General features: G+C 42.8%; 1 protein-coding gene across 3 annotated transcripts in view; it reads left to right on the top strand.

Moving 5' to 3' along the window:
• The window catches only part of LOC146834963 (protein zyg-11 homolog B), a 308,674-nt gene that overhangs the window by 54,920 nt on the left and 238,118 nt on the right, over positions 1 to 15,636 (top strand). For all 3 annotated transcript variants that reach the window (XM_085602608.1, XM_085602607.1, XM_085602610.1), the window contains one exon: positions 3,346 to 4,100. In XM_085602608.1, coding sequence (XP_085458734.1) covers positions 3,346 to 4,100 — 755 coding nt within the window. The remainder of the gene's footprint in view (positions 1 to 3,345; positions 4,101 to 15,636) is intronic.

Raw genomic sequence — 15,636 nt, 5'->3', positions numbered from 1 at the left:
CCAAAGTGTGTGTCCTACTCGAACACGAATTGTAAGGTAGCAGTAAGCACACAAAAGGCAGGATTGTCTCTAGCAAAATGTGTACATGTTGAAAATAAAAAAAGTTCATTAAAAAGAATCACAAGAAGGGTTGGGAATTCAAAACAAAAGTTGGGTAAATATAGTTCTAAAATATTTAGTGTTTTGCGTGCATTTCTGCCAAGTGTCCATATGTTGAGTTTTTTAATTTAAGCCTCTTCTACCATTTTCCCATCAGCAGAGTTGATGTTGGTTTTAAAAGCCAGGACTGACTGAGAGCGTCTTACATAGCTTGTATCCTTTCAGCATTAATGCTTATATTATTTTAAGGCTTTCTTAATGTTTTGTTATGCCAGTACATTGTTTCTAATGATGGGACATAACACTTTGGTGAAAAACAAGTTGTAATGATGGTGGTTAACATGTTAGTTTAAAGTAACATGTTCTTGCCGTACCCCTCTGTGATCTTGTACAGCAAAAAAGTGAATGATGGACTTGTTTGATTTAATGTTTTTGGAATTCCTCTGCATAGCGTCCATACCACTGTTGTTTAGTTCATCTGTGCCATTACAGAACGGGACAAATTACATGCCAGTTATTTTGGTTTGGACTGTGCAAGAGCATAAAATGAACTCTAGTAAAATGCAGGTGCAGCAATATTTTTGCAGCAGGTGCAGTAGATCGGGCCCAGAGTTGTGAGGGGACAACTGCACCCTACTTTTCGTTGTCATCTACCCAAACAAGAATAGGACATGTTACAACTCAAACTTTTACAACTCATGCCTTTACAACGCAGTTTTTACATCGCCATTACAACGCATGATTTTACAACGAATGCCATCACAACGCATTTTTAGAAACTAGACTTACAACTAATACCATTACGACGCATACCATTACAATGCATAATACCTTTAGGGCAACAGTAGTGTAAGTGTTGGATAGTGTAAGGGTAAAAATTACTATTCCCACTCCAGTGAGTGCAACAGTAGGCTAAGTGTTGGATAGTGTAGGGTTAAAAATTACTATTTCCCATTACTTACCTTATAATGCGTTGTAATGGTATGCGTTGTAATGGTATGCGATGTAAATGATTTTGCGTTGAAATGAACGCATTGTAAAGGTAGTGTGTTGTAATGACTGCATTGTAATGGTTGTTTTCCCCCCTAACAAGGGATGGTCCAATTTTTAGGTCTCACCTGAGGCAATGCATGCGCTGTTTCTTGCAGCTATTTTTCTTCGAAACAAAAATCGGTTTAGAGCCCACTCATTACTTACCAGTGGTAGGCTGCTTGTTACTCTCCTTTTTAGGTCGAGCCTGGGCAAAGCATTCGCTGCTGTGCGAGGCATGCTGTATCGAGGTTTGGACTTGAAGCACCGCTCACTCATCACCCACATTTTTCATTGGCTTGTGTCATTGTCCTTTGAAAACTGGCTTTATATTGTTCAATAGGCTTAGTAGTACGGCCTTGTCTCATTTTGTAACCTCCCATCAGGACATCCCCTGTTAAATGTGGTGTTACTCAGTAGGCTTTAATTACAGCCTCTGAGCACTATTTGGTTAAATGGTTTTCTCTGGCAGGACTGTTTGTTACTATTTGTTCAGTTTTTGGTTTACAAATTGCCCGTACGGTGCTTTCACTTTAATGTCGGCCCCGTCCCTTTCTTTAGACAAGGCTAGTCTAAAGGAAGGTGCGCGGCCGCAATTAAAGTGAAACCGCAGCATGGGGCACTTTTATAATAAAAAGCATTTGCAATAGGTCTTGCATTTGCAAAAGTTTAGGCTATTGATATTGTCCTTTACAATGACAATAGCTCAAACTCTCGTAAATGCGAGACCTATTGCATTGCAAATGCTTGTTTTTACTCATCATTGGTAGGCTTGCTCATCACTCTCCTTTCTCTTCCTTTTATTGGTTGATGGCAGCGGGTTTCATTTTGCCCGTCTCGCTTGCTTTAGACGGCTTGGGGAGGATTTTGGCTTCAGTTCTTAAGATTCGATACACTTTTATTATACTATAGATTACTGCGGAAGTTGGTTTTTTTTTTTTTTTAAACAAGCCAATGTTTTAATGCTACACATGACAATTAATTCCGTTGGCTATGTTACCGTGATTTTTAATACTTCTTGGTGAAATGCATGCTTGTCATAGCCTTACACGGCCTAGGAGAGAGGCCTAGGAGAGAGCCAGCTGAGTGTGGTGTCTCACCGTCTTTCTTTCATCTGCACTCTGCAACCACAACCCTCTGAAAGGTTAAACTCTGATTTTCTAGAATTTCGCCTTTTGGTTGTCGCACTGAGTCTGTCATATAAGATTTGGTAAACTGCAGTTCTCAGTTCCTTGTAGTTCTGTTTACTTTCTGAGGGTCAGTGCTTTTTTGGTGCACAGGTAAACGTACTCCCTCCATTAAAAAAAAAAAATCCCACATGGACACTGTGTGGTACCAGTATGTTTGTGCCTGACACCAGTAAACCAGTAGCTTTCATCACAAACTGTCACTGACCACAGAAATAAATAAGCATTGGCAAAGCCAATAGGTCGTGTGTATGCAAGATCTATTTGCTTTGTCAATGTTTCTTAGCCATGTTGCAACATGGCTGAAGGTAAAGTAACAAAAGCTCCTACACAGCCATCGTTGAGCGTGTCATAACTTAAATTTTTTTACTATTAGCCATGCTCCACGGAAGCTAGCACCGCTGTACAATATGGCTAAAAAACATTGCCAAATCCAATAAATCTTGCTTAAACGAGACCAACTAGCTTTGCCAGTGCTTGTTTTCTTTTGTTGCTTGTATATGTTCATGTTCTACAAATGGAATTGCAAGCCTACTAAACATGTGCCTTGATAAGATAGGTAATGCTTATGCGACTGAGGTTTGCTGCCGTGTTTGGGGTAATGTAAATGCAGGAGCTGCAATCTGATGTGAGTCAAAAGTTTTGCATTAAATTACATTTTGTTAAGTACGTTTAAGGCAAATGAACATGGTGAAGATACTGATGAGAAATTAAAAAGGTTTACTACTAGTATAGACTGTGTAGTCTGATGCTTGATAAATCTATTATTGGTGTAGTTTAGCATGGGAACAAACATTAGTGGAGTGTAGTCTTAATTTACACTATGGATTTACTGAAATACAATATTTATTTTCCTTGGCAAAGCACCCGACTTGGTTTACAACCTAAGTTACGGCAAACTGCGGATACAATTAACTGCAAAAGTTGCATGACTAGTTGTTTATATACCCCTGAATTTTTTGCAGATTTCAAAATGCTTGTGCTGTAGCATTCATTACCGATCTAACAAAATGCAATTGTTTTCCTACAGGACAGCTAAATGAGGTAACAGTAGGAATTTTTCGTGGTAACCAGATGCGCCTGAAGCGAGCATGTATCCGCAAAGCAAAGATCTCTGCTGTGGCTTTTAAAAAGGCATTCTGTCACCACAAGCTTGTGGAGTTGGATGCTACTGGTGTTAATGCAGACATTACGATCACAGACATTATAACAGGACTCAGTAGTAGTAAATGGATCCAGCAAAACCTTCAGTGTCTAGTGCTGAACTCTTTAACACTTTCCCTGGAAGATCCTTATGAAAGATGCTTCAGCCAGTTGTCTGGCCTACGTGCACTGAGCGTTACCAATGTTTTGTTCTACAATGAAGACTTGGCGGAAGTTGCTTCTCTGCCGAAGCTTGAAAGTCTGGATATATCAAACACGTCTGTAACTGATATCTCTGCTCTGCTGACTTGTAAGGACCGACTTAAATCTTTAACCATTCACCACTTGAAGTGCTTGAAAATGACAACCACACAAATTTTGGATGTTATCCGAGAACTCAAATATTTGACTCACCTCGATATTTCAGATGATAAACAATTTACATCAGACATAGCCTTTCGCCTGCTTGAACAAAAAGACATCCTGTGTAACCTGATGTCGTTGGACATTTCTGGTAGAAAACATGTTACTGACAAAGCTGTTGAAGCGTTCATTGAACAGAGACCCAGAATGCACTTTGTGGGACTGCTCGCAACGGAGGCTGGGTACTCTGAGTTACTTTCCGGAGATGGCAATGTGAAGGTTTGGAAACGTTTTTTTAATATTATAAGATGACTATTGTGTCTTGCAAAAAAATGTTGTTTTCAGTTTTTTGTAAACCTTTGCTTATAAAATGATTTGATCATGGGTTCAAAGTACAGTGACCAAATTAATTCTTGGTTGTCAAAGCATTCTCATTCATGTCTTGCTATGTGTAATCCCACTTGTTTGTCATCTTTATGGACTGACTGGTGGAAGTTTAGGTCACCATTTTACCACTTTCCCTTCTTCCCAGAAAACTTCATTGTAATAGTGAAGGCAGATCTATCTGTTACAAAGGACAGTACTACTTTGTGACACAGTTTGTAGTAATGAAGTCCAATAGGCAAGATGTCGTTTTAGTAGATTTATTAAGATAAGTTAAAGGTAGATGAGTTTCTGTGTTGCAGTCCTACCAGGACCATCCTGCCTGCTCCTCAGCCATTGCCCCAACTGTCACACTACACCTCACAGGCACCCAAACATTTCATTCCGCATCATCACACCAACTTCCATTCATCACACAGCACACTCGCACTGGACTGAGCAGGGAGGGAGATTATAACAGGATATTAACATGAACAGGATACTACATATCCCCCTTTCTTATATAACAGAAGCATAAATCTGGTTACCTAAAAGAAGATATAACAAGAAGAACCATCAAAAGGAATAAAGGTAAATTACACAAATGATGCTAAATATATGCAATAACAATTAAACAAAGAGGAAAGAGTGAAAAGATGCGTAGAAGTAAATGAAGAGGGAGCAATAGATAACATATAAACAATAGAGAAAGCCCATCCTCCCCTTCAATATATTTAAAAAGAGTTGAATAAAATTAAGAGGCATAAGAACCAACATATTAGCAGATTGACATAAGCTTACCTATAGTTACCCCCCTCACACACACACCCGCTGCCCAAACAGGCATGGAAGAAGGCATGGCACAAAACGACAAGAACTAACCGGTTGCCTTACACCCCTACACTCAAAGAAACATAGGCACTGTCCCCTCCTATTATAGAAGAATATGGTTACACTACAATGAGGGGAAAGACTATAGACAAAGAATGTCCAACAACAAATCTAGTCCAGATTCCAAGGATGCAAAGAAAATATAACATCACAAGGCGAACTGAACAAGCAGGAAAAGAGAGAAAATGAATAAGACTACAAAAAGTATCACTCATCATCCCGCATTTCCATGTTAAAAATGAAAACCGTAATTGCATAACTCAACAAGCAATAAGTGTAGACACAGAAAACTGTACCCTAGAAAGGAATACCAGATATGAAGAATAAAAATCAGTGCTGAGAAAAATGGGGCAAAAGCCCATTAAGACACCCCATGATACAGAGTGAGGGTCAAAAACATGGAACAATGTGATAGAAACTCACAAATATGTCCCTTGTTTAAAGGTTAGCAACGTGAACCAATGTAAATGGGACTAAACCCATTACCCCAACCCTCATGACAGGACTAGCAGAAATGGGACTGCAAATTAATAAAGACACACCCTGTGTGAGGATTTAATGAACAACGAGTACGTGTAAATGGGACTAACACCCTTGCCTAACCCTGACATAAGGGTAGGAAGCTAATCTAAATGGGACTATAACCCATAAAAAGATACCCTGGGTAGGGGGTTAACAACGTGAACATGCATAAATGGGAAACACACCCATTTAGGCAAATGTACTGTGAGAAATGGGGCTAGTACCCATTCCCGTCCCTCATGTAAGGGAGAGTAAATTGTAAAGTACATCGAAGCGAAATGAACCCATAGAACAATCCCATGCAGGATATGAGCAGCAAAGCAGCTATGTATCACAATATTAGATGGAATGTACAGCTCCCAGAAGGTTGTAGTGAGCGTACTCCAGACTGCAGTAGAAAATCCAAAGTCCATGCTGACTGTCAACATTTAGGGTGTGCGTGTCACTGGAATCCTCTGTCACATGCCAGAGTTCATAAGCAGACAAGCTTGGCTCTTGCCGATTAAGGTGGGGTGACAACGAAAAATAGATGGACCCATGAGTCAGAGTCGTGAGATTCTTTTAGCGCAATACGCAAAAACTTGGATGAAAAACAGCTATGGTGCTAATCTCGACCCAGATGCTACAGTAGAGAAGTAAAGAATGGAAACCAAACTTTGTAGAAGAAAATACCACTTCCGACCCACCTCCGCGGCATCCACTGTCATGTCTGTGTTTTTTTTTTTTTTTTCCACCACACAGTATTCGGCAAAGACATGACTATACCTCTCGTTGGCACCGATTGTTAGAGCTCCGTAGCTTTACAGCAGATGACAAGATAAAACAAGCATTGGCATAGCCAATAGGTCTTGCCTTTGGGACCTTATAAGTTTAGCCATGCATCAGATTATCCCCTATTAGCTTTCCCACACAGTCAACATTTTGGCAATATTTCAGGGGAGAAGCAAAAGGGTGAGTGGGGAGAAGATGTAATTAAGGGCGTGGCTTAAATATACGCAGGCTAAAAATCTGTACATAGCATAGTGTGCCGCCCAACTAGTATTTTGCTGCTTCTGTCTTTGCATACAGATATACAATACTGATACAACACGTAACATTACACGTACAACAAGCTAGGGCCATTGGCTTTGCTAATGGTTGTTGTTTGGGCTGCTTTGGGTTCCCAGTCTGGCCCTGCCTATAGTGCACAGAAGGAGGGTCTGTTGGTTCTTAAGAAGCTGCAAGTGCCCATAGAATGGGAATGAGAGGCCTCAGCAGGCAGAATGTGGTAGCCACATCTCTTATGTAGACCCAGTAGTGGAAAGAATGGGAAGGCCCCCCTCTCTGAGAGAGCCTGGGAGGTGGAGTGTAACTGAACCCTAAGAGATCCTAAGTGTACGAATCCCACAAGGCTGGCAGAGCAGGGACACAGCTATCTATGGGGATAACTTGAAAAAGGATATAAAGAGAAGAATAAGGGGCAAGAGATGAGGATGAGAAATATGCCAGAGAGAGAAGGAGATATGGGCAAGTGAGAGACCGGAGAAGGGAAGAGATTGGCAAAGAAAATGATTAGGAAGGAGAAACCCTGAAAGGGACGAATGAAATGAGAGGGGAAACAGATAGGGTAAGGGAGGAGACTAGGAAAGAGGCAGAATGGGGAACTTGGAAAATTGTGACAAGGGATGCACCTAATATTAGTGCTTAAGAAAAATAAGGACAAAAACAGCCAATAAACACCCTACACACTGGCTGCTCAGACCAGCCCATGGGGCTTGATGACCTTATAGAGCAGCCCGATCCTGGTATCCATGGTTGTGAGGGACCCACTGCCCCCAAATTAAACCCTTATTTTAACCTCTGCTCCGGGTGCGTATGGGCGCATTTTCAGTGATTGAATTAGAGCCTGTGAGACCCTTACAGCACGAGGCCCTGGGGTAAGGCACAGCACAGAAACGCACTACAGGGTGGTCTGGAGAAGAGAAAGCTGTTCACCGGTTATGAACGGTCAAGTTGTAAGTTTCAGGAAAGGACGCCTCGTGTCTCTTTCCATTCCGCTTCCTGCGCTAGAAATAGAGCCTCGCTGAGCTGTGTTGGTAAATATTATCACTAAGCACGCCGAGCTGCAGTGACTCTGCCCTTCACCTGCAGCATAGTAATTCAACAAACTAACATGTTAGGGCCTTCAAATTAACATGTTGCGTAATTATGCTAGTCCTAAGCAAGCCTACATCACAGAAATTCGAAAACAGAAAGCCTCAAACGGTAAGTAGGAAATGCTATGTTATGTAGCATAGCACTTACCAGAATGTCCAATTAGCGGTCCTAAATCCTGAAAGTAAAACATTGAGTGAAAATTCAGTCATGGGTGAGGGTAACAATCCATGTCAGATGGGTCAGAGACAAAGCGAGTCAGTCTGTAATTCAGTGGGGTAACTATACCGCTAAAAGGCTTAGCGAAGTTGCTGTATATTAAGGGACTGCGTGCATCTGGTCATAATACCACGGGTGACAAAAGCGATTGAAGTGATGCTGAAAGAAAATATGAGTCAGTCTATTATACAGGGGAATTGATGGAGTTGCTGCCGGTTCATTGGCTACGTGCATACCGGTCATAATACACCGTGTGGAAAAAGTGAGCAGAATAATGCAGACAGGAAGAAATACAAGTTAATTTATTACACAGGAGCGCTGGGCATAAGTATGGGAAAGGGTTTCTAGTAGCCGACTTACCGGAAAGTAAAGAGCGACGCAGTCTCTGCGGTCCCAGGAACAAATGAGTTCTGTGGTCGCCACGTTGTGTTAAATGGCCCGGAATCCGACGTCAGAACACATCTAGAGTCATCCGCTGCAAGTTAAACAAGCTGGTAATGTCTGTGTAAACAAAACGTGCGGGCGCGAATTGCAACAGCACATTGGAGAGGCGGAGCGAGGCGCACGCGCTTAATAGCAAGCTGGTGGCTGCCTTTGGTGGCACTTTAAAAACCTGCTTACTAAATGTCTCGCCAGACCAGCGCCTGCGCTGGCTCTAGCGAGACCTAAAAAATTTCCAGCACTTACAAGGAGCAGTGCCGGATGGCTCCCGGCACGTCCATACTGAAAAGCGTCCTGGAGTAGCTTGAGAAGCTGCCTAGCAACGAAGATGTTGATTCGATGGCTCCACGCAACAACAAAGTGAAGGTATGAATGCGCACGCTATAACGGTCTCGTGGCTCCTATTTCAAACCGCGAAGCAGCGGTTTAACGGCTCACACTACAGACCTGTCTCAGATGAGGAAACAAATCATGGACCAAAACTGTCTCACATCTGATGTCCCGCTCCATTCGCCGCTACCGCGACCATACTATGCATTCCTAGCAGTTGAATCACACTTAAAATAGGTGGCATAATAAATCACTGTTGCCTCCTTGTGTTGCCAGACAAAAAGTCAGTCACTACGTTTTCTTCGTTGACAGACTGAAATTTAAGGCAGCACGTTGGCAAAATTTTGAGCACGTTCTTTTCTTGTGAAAACGCATAGACCTTTGAGAAGCCTAAAAAATGCCTCACTTGTAAAAATTAATTAATGTTGAACTTAATCATTCTCAGTTGGAGGCAAGAAATGTGACCGAGAATGTTCTTTAGCTCAGAAAGTTGAAGTACTTGAGCTCACACAAGTTGACACAGAAGCAAAACTCTGTGACCTCCAAAAGGACCAAAGCATCACCTCAAAGCATGGTTCACGCCGACACATTCCTTTGCACTATGTAGAGCCCAATGACTGGTCAAATTGCATCTTGTTCACCAAATAGCTTTAATTTTCTGTTGAAATAAGCGTACACTAGACTGGTGTAACTTCCCTTGATAACCAAACGTCCAAATAATGTTAATAAGCACTGCATACCTAGGCTAGGGCTGTCCGATGGGTAGGACAGTGGTGGGGCTGCGAGGCGTTGTGCTTCATTTTCACTGCTTTCTGTGGACAGCTTTGATATTCTGTGTACTACTTCAGGCTTTCTTGTGGATGCTTATGCTTTTTTGTGAATTCCTCCTCTTTGAAATCTTTTTAACGCTGCCGGCATATGAAGGCTCAGTAGATTGCTTCATCTTTTAATCTTCTTTTAATATCCAGGTTTCAGGAAGTCCGGATGTAACACATGGGTTAGTCACCAAATCATCGCCCAAAATACTTAGTAATAAAGTCCAACAGGCAAGATGTAGTTTTAGTTGATTTTTTAAAGATAAATTACAGGTAGATGAGTACTTGTGTAGCAGCCCCACCAGGATCATCACACCAACATTCCACGTGCTACACAGTGCATTGACACTGGGCTGAGCAGGGAGGGAGACCATAACAGGATATTAACATGAACGAGAGCGAGCGAGAGAGAAAAAACATTTCTTTTTCCATTTGACTGTTCTCCAAGTATTGACTTTGCATGTGTTTTCAATGGCAAGAAGCTTCTCAACCTTTTGAGGGAATTATATCTCACATTTACTTGGCCATAAAATAGCAGAAGATTCCGCCATGGTAAAATGTAATACCCTGCTGGAGTTGTAGGCAGATCAACACTGATAAGCTTCAGTTGCTGATGGCTTCATAAGCTTCAGTTGCTGATGGTTTCCCAAATATGAATCCGCTTACAAGTGGCGAGGGAATCTGACTACAGATTCAAGGTGGACACATTTTCTGCTACGGCTCAGTATTTTTGTACTTATTTCTTTCTATTATAATTAAGCCCTAGGGAATAATTGTGTGGACTTAAATTTACTTGGCAGAATTCTGCATTGAATTCCCCATTCTGTGGAGTTCAGAACACGCATTTACCAACTGCTACAACCAGGTGGTAAGTGTGTGCTACGAGACCAGGTTGGGTGTTGGGATAATAAGAGAGAGAGAGAGGGAGAGGTTGCCTTATTTCTTGGCAAAGAGTTGGGCTGCACAGAAACCCTTTCACAAGATGATTTTTCTGGCTAGTAATATCTGGTCTGTTCCTCTCACACCCAAAATATGTGGATACAGGATCACTGGGAATTGTGATTTGCACAATTCTCCTCAGGGAACCAATGTCTTTTACATTTCGGGGGATATAATATCTTCACTTTCTGTGGTCAGCTTGAATTTACAGTTTTATTAGTTTATGGGAACTAGGATGGGTATTTTCTCAAGTTTGTACCAACGTAGCTTTCATTTGAAAGTGCCTTTAATACTTGTAGATATAAACCTTTTTACTGCAAATAGCATTGTTTGTAAACTGAAACATCTTTCTAGATTCCCTGAAATCCAAGTGATTCCAGAACAGAAACTTATCATTCAGTAATAAGTTCAATAATGCTTTTTGTGTGTTGGACCCATTGTCTTCTGTCTCAATTGGCAGAGTATCTCCTTTACAATGTGAGATTTTCTTCAGAATTCATCTTTTTCCAGTGCAGTAGTATTTTTATTTTGTGGAATTACCCTTGGCTGTGTGAGTGATTAGTCTGAAGAGACGATGTGGCTAAGTTTATTTTGATTTATTTATTTTTGAATTTGTATATAGCACAGACCTGGCCCAAATGTATTGGAGTGCTTTACAAGAGAGCAGAAAGTAAGTTCTAATAAGCAAACATCATAAAACAACCTAAGAGCACCAGGAAACAGAGAAAAAACAGTTCATACCAGCAGGGACATTCCAAAATAAGAAATAGTTAGCTTACTAGCATAGTAAACCAGTAACTTGTAACCATGTGAGCAAATGGAGCAAACCTTTCCTACCAGTAAAGACAGAGCAAGTCAACATAGGAGATGCTGCAGTAGTACCAATTTTAACCAAAGTGCCTCTCAAATAAGAGGATTTTGGGGTCTCTTTTGAATGTGAGCTCACAAAGGGGTGGTGGGAGGATGTTCAATATCTTTTTTTGCACTACTGGAGAATGCCAGTCTTGTGTGGCATTCTTGCCTGGAAGGTGGAGGTTTGAGCAGGAGGGACTCGGTGCTTCTTGATCTTCTTTTAGCTCCAAAGACTTTCAGTTTTCGAGCCAAGTAGGAGGGAGTGGTGCTGTGAAGGAATTTGAGTCATGCATTTAGTAATAAATTGGGCTCTTGCATCGATGTGGAGTCCTTGCAAGTTGCGAAGAATAGGAGAGATGCAGGGGAATTTCCTGTGGCATGTCACAAAGCGGGCAACTACGTGGAGCATTGCTCTCTGAGGAGATGGATATGCTTTAGGGAGACCAAAGTGGAGTGAGTTACCAAAATTAAGTGTGGAAAGAACAAGTGTCTGGTCGACAGATTTCAAGTCCTGTTCAGGAATAAACTGTCAAAAACCCCAGAACAGACTTTCGTGGTTTGCCTCTTTGGCCATGGCTGAGATTTGCCTCTGGCGGTCTAGAAAGTTGTCAAAGATAAATTCCACCAACTTTGGTGGTCTGCGCAATGGTCTGATTACAGTTATGGGGACAAAAGGATTCCAGCCACTGCCACTCTTAGATTGGGGGAGGAGGGGTTGAATTTTTTTTGTGTGAGATTATTGGAAATTCAGTTTCACTGATTACATCTTAAATCATCCACAGAACCAGTTACACCCCCATACAACCTCTCACACAACCACTCACATACCCGTTAATAAAACCATACAAGTACTCCCACCCCCATCCATGCACTAGTACAGCCACTCCCACTAGTGAGCAGAGTTGAACTTAAGAGAGTTGTGGTGCAATAACTCAGACACAGCATTCTTGTCCTGGTGAAAGGAATCAAAAGCAGGCCCTTACCTGTCCTTGGTAATAATGAGTTACAGCTCATCGCATTGTTCATTCACTGAAGACCAAAACATTTTACCAACTGACTAAGGCACGAATATAAATATTTAAAGGACTAGTTTAGAGCTAACGCCTGAGAAACTCCTTGGTGCGGGGACTTACTATCTGGCAGAAACTGAGTGAGGTATTCTGCCTGGCACGTACTAACCTGGTAGGATCTGCACCACTGAGCAACGCTCCCCCAGCACCTATCTAATGCAGCTAGCTTAAAAGGATTATAGAAAGGTACAAAATGATTTGGTGATGTTGGTTAGACTTCACCATGCAATACTATCACAAACACCAAAGGTGGTCCTTGGATTCACACTAATAAATGATATCCTTAGCTCAGTCGTGGTAAACTGGCAAAGAGCATTCAGGCTTTAGTAGAGAGGTACATGTGTTAAGCATTTCAGAGTACCAACATGAACGATAAAGAATTTACATTACTGCAGGACATTTGTATTGCGGTCAATGGGAAAAGTGATTGTGGCAATCAGTGACTTGCAGGTCGACTTGAGTTGTAGCCGCTGAGATAAAAGGTTCCCAGGACCAGGCCACAAGTCAGTTAAGTTTTACCTGGCCCATGGAGCCTGGGTGCAGAATTGTCCTGGCTGTCCCTGGTGCTGAACGGGAGCCACAGGAGAGCTGCTTTTACCACAGACATGGTGCTGCGGGAGAACAGGGTGTAAAAGGTGGACAAGTACTCCGTTGCTGATGTCAGATGAAGGTTTTATAGTGTCCTCTAGGTGCATTGTCGAATAAAGAGGTCAGTTTCCGGGCTGGCGACCAATAAGCTTTGGCAGTGTTAAGCTCAGCAGGGAGCTTCTTTGATGTCCGGGGGAACACAGTATTCAGGCTGAAACTTTTTGGAAGGGAGGGCTACAGTTACCACAATGCATTTGACCATCTGCTTTTGGCCGATCCCTTGGCGGGCCCGATTGGCAACGATTCTTCAGATTTGGACAATTTATTTACCTGCAGTTTACAGGGAACTAGTGCCACTAGTCCAAGGGAGTCTGAGGTTGCTTCTGGCTCACAGTGGTCCCTCTGTCTGGGGGAACCACCCTTTTTCCTAGGATGAGCATCTGTGATGCAGTTCCAAGAGCTTTGCCACAGGTGCAGAGTATCCCTCTCTTGGGTGGTGCAAGTCCTGTTGTCACAGACACGGGTCTGTTCTTTGTCCTATTTAATGCAGGTTGAATCAGAACTGGAGTTCTGGTGTCCGGGGTGGCCCTTAAATCCTAGATTTAGGGGCATGAGGGGTGTGGGTGCAATGACCAATGGGCTACAAACCCATCAGCTTACCTGCCCTGAGGTGACCACATCTGGGGGTATAGGTCACCTTTTCTATCAAGAACCCATTATTTCTACCACTTTTAAAAATAGCAGGTCTTCCTTAGGTGTACAAACCAGGCAGCTCACCCTAGACGTGTGGCTAACCTTCTGGGGGTGTACCCCTGCAGACTACCTAATTTTCCCACCTGCTTGGCTGCAAATGTTTCTGGGGCAAGGGGATGTCTGTTCATTCCTCTGGGAGACAGCCTGGATGCTTATCCAAGGAGGTACAGCCTTTGAAGCTCCCCGCCTAAATGTGCCACTTCACTACCCCTCCTTAGAGGGAGGAGGTGTGACCGTCTACCTGCGCAGTTCTTTGTTCCTAACTCCTTGGAGTGGTCACCCTGCCTGGCAGTAGGTCAGAATCCTGTCTTAGCGACAGCAAGCTCTAGCTGCCAGCCAGAGCACGGAGAAGCTGGGGCAGCCAACTGGGTGCATTCCACATCACCTTCAACACAAAATTTGTTTCAGAGGTGAGAAGGCGCGTTGTTTGATACCAAATTCTATATATATTTAGGGAGTATCCTAATGGAGCTAGCGCCCCTGGGTCTGTTCTCGTGCAAACCCATGTTATCCTATGGACCGTCTATCACTGCACTTCACTTTAATGGTAAAGGTCACTATAGAGGCATATAAGCTTACACTTACATGCCCACAAACTTAATACACTGCACTCTGTCTCCTGGGCTTGGGGCGCCTTCTTTAGGAGTGACTGCCATATATTAAAAGCAGTGCATCGACTTTGCTTCACATGGTGAGGTCAATGTCGAAATGGAGCCATTTATACAGTTCCTGCAGTCTGCAATGTTGGACCTTCTGTCAGTAGATTGCCCAAGTGACTCAGGGTGGCAAAACCAGTGCTGTAAACCCTGAGGAGCCCTTTATCACCCATGCCCTGAATACCACTGGTACCATATACTAGGGACTTATAAGGGGGGGGGGGTTAAAATACTTGTTAAGTTGGAGTTGCCAATTTACACACCTCTGTTTTAGTGAGAGAGAGCGCTCACTTGCACTGGAGTCTGGTTAGCAGGCTTCAGTGCGCTGTCTGATTCGAAAACCAGCATGTAGTAGCCCAAATGGTGGGTAAAAGTGGGGGGACATCGGCAAAAAGACCAGTTTTCTTACAAGAATCGCATGAGACATCGTATCAAATGCTGTGGACCGGTCCAAAATACACCAGAGCTGATGGCTCGGCCCTGTCCGTCTGCATTTGTAAATCATCAACTACTGCCACCTGAGCAGATTCTGCTGTGTAATGAACCAAAACGTGATTGAACAGGGTCCAGAAAGGCTGACGGGAGTGGATTGATATATTTTTCCATTATCTTGACTGCAAAAGGCAGCAAAGACATTGGTTGAAAGTTTGATAGTATAGACTTGTCAGAATTACTTTTCTTCAACATGGGCACAATTGGAGCTTTTTTCCATGCCTCCGGTACACTACGGCTCCTTGCAAAAGTATCCAATAATGGTTGCGCACGGGCCTCTGATAGCCTCTGAATTTGCCTTCTGCTGGGCTCGCAGAAGAGAATATAAAGGGGAGACAGATGATATAGAGCTTGTAATGGAAATAACATGTTCAAGGAATTAGGCTTCCACTGGTCCACACCGGGCCCTTGATTAAACAAATCAGTTCAAGTAGGGGCCTCCTTAGACGGCAAACCAGAAGTGCCGACCAGGACCTCTTATACAGGTTCCAGTGAAAAAGTGAATCCCACCCGGTGTCTCATGGGCCATGCACCCCTTAATATTCACTATACTGTTCAGGACCCCTGCATCTGGCTCAAGTAAGGAAGTAATTGAAACCTCAGAAGCAAGCTCATGAAGGGAGTAGGTACACCCGGCACCAATTAAGTAAGAATTGCAGAGATTTTATGATCAGCAAATTTGGCTAACTTGTCTGCTAACTCCTGAGTGTACTCAATAATAGCAGACATACATTTAGAGAAGAAAAATCAC

Source organism: Triturus cristatus, chromosome 4_2, assembly GCF_964204655.1.
Source record: "Triturus cristatus chromosome 4_2, aTriCri1.1, whole genome shotgun sequence".
NCBI lineage: Eukaryota > Metazoa > Chordata > Amphibia > Caudata > Salamandridae > Triturus > Triturus cristatus.
Note: the sequence above shows the minus strand (reverse complement) of the source record. Positions and strands in the feature narration are given on the sequence as shown.